Source organism: Tachysurus fulvidraco, chromosome 11 (assembly GCF_022655615.1).
Source record: "Tachysurus fulvidraco isolate hzauxx_2018 chromosome 11, HZAU_PFXX_2.0, whole genome shotgun sequence".
Classification (NCBI taxonomy): domain Eukaryota; kingdom Metazoa; phylum Chordata; class Actinopteri; order Siluriformes; family Bagridae; genus Tachysurus; species Tachysurus fulvidraco.
In genome coordinates, this window is record NC_062528.1 from 4,687,805 (window position 1) to 4,694,268 (window position 6,464).

Consider the following 6,464-nt stretch of genomic DNA (forward strand, 5'->3'; position numbering starts at 1 on the left):
CATCAACAGATAGAATTTAAAACATTTTGCACTAGGCCACATGTATGAAATGTTATGAATGGTTAGTTATGGTGATAAACAAAAATATCTTTCATGTTTTAAAATTCTGACACTTCCTGTGTGAAACTAGATCAGATTTGTTGCTCTTCATTGTACTGTGAAAATTGTGTAATGTAATTTCTTTCTGGACCACACAAATTGCTTTAAAGGATATTTATATATTATTTATATTGCTTAGATCATTCTTCCTGGGTGATTTTTGTGACTTATTTTTTGCACACATGATAAAGGTTGTCATCCTGATATTTTCACTTTGATTTCGACTTAATAAACAAACTAATGGGTATAAAAGCTTTGCTTGTATTAAGTCATTTTTAAGCTTTTTACAAAAAACTGCATAATCCTTGCATGTATAAGGTCTGAGATTAAACAAGCTTGAAGTGCTTTGCTATTTGTTGTCACATCATTGCTAGTTTTGGCTACATTACTCAATAGCCCTAGCACACCACATGGTCATTTCAGACATCTAGCACATCACATGGTCATTTCACACATCTCATTTGTGGTGTTTTATGGCATTTAGTTTCATAGCAAATCTGGTTATTGCTCTGGTTGTTTGGTACTTAATACAGAAACCACCTGCATTATGTCTTTTACTAAGGTCACATTAAATTTAAACACAACTGTAACTGGAGTGCATTATATGTGGGATTTTGTACTGTGTTTCTTTTCCTGAGTCTCAAGATTTTCTCACATGTAAACCTTTCTGTTGCTGTCTAATGTTGCAGGAACTGTATACCACTTCTGCAGCTGGGTCTGTGTGCCAGACTGTGTACGTGAGATTACAGTGAGGACGTGATGAGATCTGTTACTAGGGCAGAGCATGTGTGTGTTTAGTCTTCTTCACTGTCCTACACTTACTTTAGAGATGGAAACAACATGCACAGTGACACACTTTCATGTCCATATAGGAAAATATGAAGATTGTCATAAGACATCAGAAACAACCCAAGTACAAGACAGAGTAAACATGTAAACATAAAACTGATGCACATTTGCTTGAGCTCTGTTTAGAATTTGACAGTGAGGAATCATGTAAAGTCTATTTTCAGTCTTTATCTGGGTCATTGATGTGAACAGCTGTTAGCAAAGCTGCCAGACTGGATCATTCTGGAACATTCTAAAGACTGTAGTTTACGCTTCATGCCAGGAGAACTGCCAGCTTTCATGATGATAAATTCTGGACTGATCATTTCTACATTTGTACAGAATTATTTTTTTTCCTGTAGATATATTCTGTTTTCAGTGACTTTCTTGCAAGAAAAATCTTAATAATCTGATAAAATGTCCTGGTGTTGCTTCCCATCAGAAAGGTTTTTGAAAGCTAAATTATGGTTAATATTTTATTCAAAATCAAGGCCCAGTGAATCATGCTGTAAATGTAAGATCTACTGTGAAGGCAAATGTTTCTTTGAGATCAGACATGACATTATTTTATTCAAAATCAAGGCCCAGTGAATCATGCTGTAAATGTAAGATCTACTGTGAAGGCAAATGTTTCTTTGAGATCAGCCATGACATTATTTTATTCAAAATCAAGGCCCAGTGAATCATGCTGTAAATGTAAGATCTACTGTGAAGGCAAATGTTTCTTTGAGATCAGACATGATACAACAAATAGAACTGTTAAATATAGAACAGAGAAATGAGAGATGATAAAGATTTAGCCTGATGTATTTCAACTACAACAGATTATTACTAATATTAAACAATTTTTATAATTTGATAAATATAAAATATGATAAGAGCATTTGTGATAAAAAAAATACATAATGGAATATTATAATATTAATGTTGACAATCCATTTATTCTGTTTAAATAGATATGAATGTATATTTGTGTACAATGTACAATCTTGTGGCTCTGTGCCTGTATTCATTATTTTAAAGGGTTCATGTTGCTGTTTCACCAAATTCCATGGTAATGCCACTGTTTTTAATGCAGGCTCATAATAAGATGACATAATTCTGCCATTGCCATCAGTTTTTTAGGGAAAAAATGGATATCAGCAGTAGAATTGATCAGTAGATATCATCAATCATCATTTTAATTCTGTCTAAATATAACACGCAAACATTCTCACACACACCATATTTAATTCCTCTTGGCAGTGGTCTTTGATAATTTCTCAGTGACATGAGGAACTGGGAGGTGCTTCATCATCAGAGTACTTTTAGGGAGAGAAGTTTTGCAGTGAGCAGTGCGTCACAGAGATCTGCACAAGATAAGAGATGATCGAACCAAAGAATTGAGAAGAAGATTTCTGTCTCTTAACCACACATTGAACCGAGAAGCCTTTTCAGCAGGTAAACCTGTTCAGGTGCGTCACCTTGCTAATGGATTTTCATGTCGCATTCAGTAGCATACAACCATGTCTGTGCTTAAAAATATGCATGATTACTAAATTTTGTGCTTTTTTGTGATTATTTGGACTGCAGAAATTTGCACTCAAAACACAAGTTTTAAAGAATCAGATTTAAAAGTTTGAATCCACTCCCAAGTACTCATTTATAAACCCTTAAACACATATTATTTTAAAGCACTTCAATCAGCAATTATGGTCAAATTAACTGAGAAGTTTGGTGTTTTAGAATTCACACTTTAACATTCTATACATATACAATAAAAATGTTCACTATGTTTATTTATAAATGTCAAACTATATAAGAATATTTTACTGCTTATCATTACATGGTCTTTAACAAGTACAATTTTTATAACAGCAGCATTGGTCGGGTATGTATTTGTGTTTGTCTGCTTTATATAAGTGTGAATTGAGGCCAAAGATCTGTCAGTGTGAAACAGTTGGACAGATGAGGGAAGAGAATTTAAAACTTAAGGATGATTAAGGGGCTTAACAGTGTGGTTAAAAAATACCTTTGGAAATTCTTAAAAAAATTTCACTTTAATCTTAGCGCAAGATCTTATACTTATATTAAGATTATATTATACTTATAAGATATCTTTTACTTATATCTTATGCTTTCTTCATGTTCAATTTGAGTGGAAAAAAATACGCAAAACCTATATCTCCCTACTTACTCTTTTAGAAGTGTCCCTGCCCCTTCTCACTGTGACACGCTCATCTGAGAGAGATGGACCGAACCACACAGGAGCTCTTTCTGAACTTCATGATTGTGCTGATCACAGTTCTGCTCATGTGGCTGCTTGTCAGATCCTATCAGGAGGCATGAACTGTTCAGTCTGGAGTGAGAGCATGTGGAGGAGCTGGCCACCGTGATCAGCCCGTGCCGACTGAGCTCCAAATGAACAATCGAAGAATAATTCGATGGTGACCCTTTACTTGCTTTTGTTTACTTTTGCACAACTTGTGAACCATTTGAATTTCCAAAAAATGTTAACTTCATAGATATAAACTTAAAGTTGTGCTTCCAATAAACTGGAAAACAAGTGATGTGTAAGTGTTAATGTGTCTCTGTCACAAAAGCATTTACATCTAAATAACTAATATTTAATCAAAAACATAAGACTCTCATCCACATGATCATGATAACCATCATACCTTCATTCCTTTTTAACCAAGGATGATGATTATGATTCATTTTGTCACCATTTCAAGACTTTTACTTTTAATTCTAAGCATCTTTACTTGAAAATGTCATTACTTGAAAATGTCAAATTATCATACTTTATAGTTTAATCTTTAATTTATCCTTTTTTTATAATATATAAAAATATGTATTTTTATAGATAAAATAGATAGATAAAAATCTACTACTGTAAAGCTACATTGAAACAATGAGTTGTTAAAAGCGCTCTACAAATAAATTGAATTAATTTTTTTAGGCTCAGTAGAAGCATAATGATACATGTGAACTGACACCAAACTCATAATGCAAGAGACCAATGTTATAAGTCAGAGGTATTCAAGTATAATTTATAGAGGTCCTGTAAGAGAAAATTTCTTGAAGCAAAGGACTGGAAGATCATAATGTCTAACTAGTTAGTGTGATATCTATTTAAGTAGCCTAGTAGTTGTATCAACATCTGCAAGCAATCAATACCTGACTGTCAAATCATATAAATTCAGTACAATTCAAAAACTTTTTAACAATATTCATTGTCACGTAACATAGAACTGAACATATGTATGATTGTAGATATGTATAACTTTCTCTTATAAAATAAATAAAAGTAGGGCTACATTTTAAAATAAGAGAAAATAAGTAAACTGTGAAAATTGTGTATGTTTAAATAAAGTGCTTAACTTTCTCTTTTATATCTCAGTGAGAGAACTGAGCTCTAGCTTGGCCTGGGTAAGGGTTAGGGTTAAACCTGGGCTTGAATGGAGTCAGGGCCATTCTCATACACATGTAGAGGTGCTCATTAGTGACCCTGGAACCATATTTTGTTTGGATTATGTTCATTGTACAGAAAGCTGCCTCGCAGTGGTATGTAGAGCCAAACATGGTCAGGATGTATAGGGCTACTTTCCTCAGACCTGGGAAAGCTGTCTTCAGATTTGATGGGATTGTTTGTTCAAAACCTTTATGTTTTGTCTCATAATGGCGTTTCACGTTGCCACGGTTTCTGAACATATGAGACACACTGGTTTAGTGTGAAGAGAAATCAGTCTGTCACGCTGTACACTTTTCTTTTTTGGAGAGCGCCATTTGTTCTTTATTCTCCCTTTCTCCGACTCACTCGTCTGTTTCTCTCCCTTTCTCCGACTCACTCGTCTGTTTCTCTCCCTTTCTCCGACTCACTCGTCTGTTTCTCTCCCTTTCTCCGACTCACTCGTCTGTTTCTCTCCCTTTCTCCGACTCACTCGTCTGTTTCTCTCCCTTTTCTACATGTATCGCTATCTTTCTTTCATGTATAACTTTAATTCTCTCTCATCTGTCTTGCACTGTTGAGTCGCAGTGTTTACTTGAGGAATGCACAGACTTGATTGGCTGAGTGTTATCACGTGGAATGACAACTCGCATGCAATTGGTCTGTGCGTTTCCACTACCACTACCGTAAAGATTGCAAAAGCTGCGCCGGTTAATATAGAAGCGCCCCGTCAAGTTTTAAATCTGAACCTTTTGTTTTGGCTGTAGGTCCGGGTCCGTATTGGACAGGTTCTGGGTCCGGACCCGGACCGCGGTCCGCCTGTTAGTGACCTATGTTATAATTGAATATACCAGACCTGTATAATCCAAAAGTCATAATATATTGCAGGTTCTAAAACAGGCATGGCAGAAACTGTAAAACAAATCTTAAAACTTTCTCACTGGGCAAGATTTTTTTTATTTTAATTCATGAATCAGAAGCATATACAAACAGAAGAAGGAGGTGAATAACCATAACTTGCCCTCTCTTGACAGTGAGTGGTAATTGTGATGATAATGTGGTGGGGTATCGTATTGGTGATTGTGCCGTTCAGTTGGGTCATGAGGGCTCAAAAACTCAGTCCTCACTATGCCAGGTGGGCCTTATTTTTATTTCACTCTCTTATGCAGATAGAGCTGAAATATATTAAGGCTAATAAATATTTTGCCCAGAATACAAGGGACTACAGATTTTTTCAAATCTAGCACCTGGTTTTAAAGATCTGACAACCTTCTTATTCATATCAAATAAAATATTTTCTTATTTGTTTCATTTCTTGTACTTTAACTGAAACTGATTTTAGGTCGACTATTGCACAATGTCCTCGAGTTTGAGAAATGTGGCAATAAAAAAATGCTAATCTGGGGTCTGAGTGCAGGGAGAGTTACAGAGCAGGGAGGTTTAAGAATCTTGCTTAAAGATTAAATACTGAAAGAATGCAAATAATGCAATAATATTATATTATGTTTAAAAGTGAGTGTGTGCAAATATATGCACATTGAGCCATACAGTATAATGATGTGTGTTTTTGTTATTCTGCCACCCTGGCCATGATAAAATACTGAATATGAATATAAAATAATGAATTTTAAAGTGTATATATTTCACATTAATATTTTCAATAGTAATTATTATAAACTTATACTCCACAGCAGAGGCAGCTCTTGGTCTTCCAGTTTCTGGGACAGTCCTCATGAGAACCAGATGGTTTTGGTTCTGCACTCAGGGATACATTCAAAGTTCTTGAGATGTTTCCCATTGACTGATCTCCATTTCTTAAAGTAATGATGAACTGCCTTTTCTCTTTACTTACGGTTTCTTGCCATAATATGGATTTGTACACTAGTTGTAGAAATACTAATACGGCTTTTGGCTCTGTACCCACCCTTCCTTTGCACAAGACAACCAATCATTTAAAGCACATTAATAAAGTAAGAAATTACACAAATTAACGCTTGACAATGCATACCTATGATGTGAAAACCATTCCAGCTGACTACATCTAGGTGATGTGATGAGAGAAGGCCATGAGTGTGTCAAACTACCTACAAAGTTAAATGTAGCTACT

At 35.0% G+C, this 6,464-nt stretch overlaps 1 protein-coding gene across 2 annotated transcripts; it reads left to right on the plus strand.

Moving 5' to 3' along the window:
• Positions 1–2,209: 2,209 nt before the first annotated feature.
• LOC113637956 (sarcolipin) lies at positions 2,210–3,476 on the plus strand. 2 transcript variants are annotated; one of them, XM_027138911.2, is made up of 2 exons: positions 2,210–2,367; positions 3,112–3,476. In XM_027138911.2, the coding sequence occupies exon 2, from the start codon at positions 3,157–3,159 to the stop codon at positions 3,253–3,255; it is 99 nt and encodes a 32-aa protein (XP_026994712.1). In that variant the 5' UTR covers positions 2,210–2,367; positions 3,112–3,156; the 3' UTR covers positions 3,256–3,476. The 2 variants fall into 2 exon arrangements, with proteins under 2 accessions (XP_026994712.1, XP_026994711.1); XM_027138910.2 differs by having other exon boundaries at positions 2,224–2,381.
• The last annotated feature ends 2,988 nt before the right edge of the window (positions 3,477–6,464 follow it).

Excerpts from the sequence above, each read along its gene's own strand:
- LOC113637956 (XM_027138911.2), top strand. The coding sequence starts at position 3,157 with ATGGACCGAACCACACAGGAGCTCTTTCTGAACTTCATGATTGTGCTG.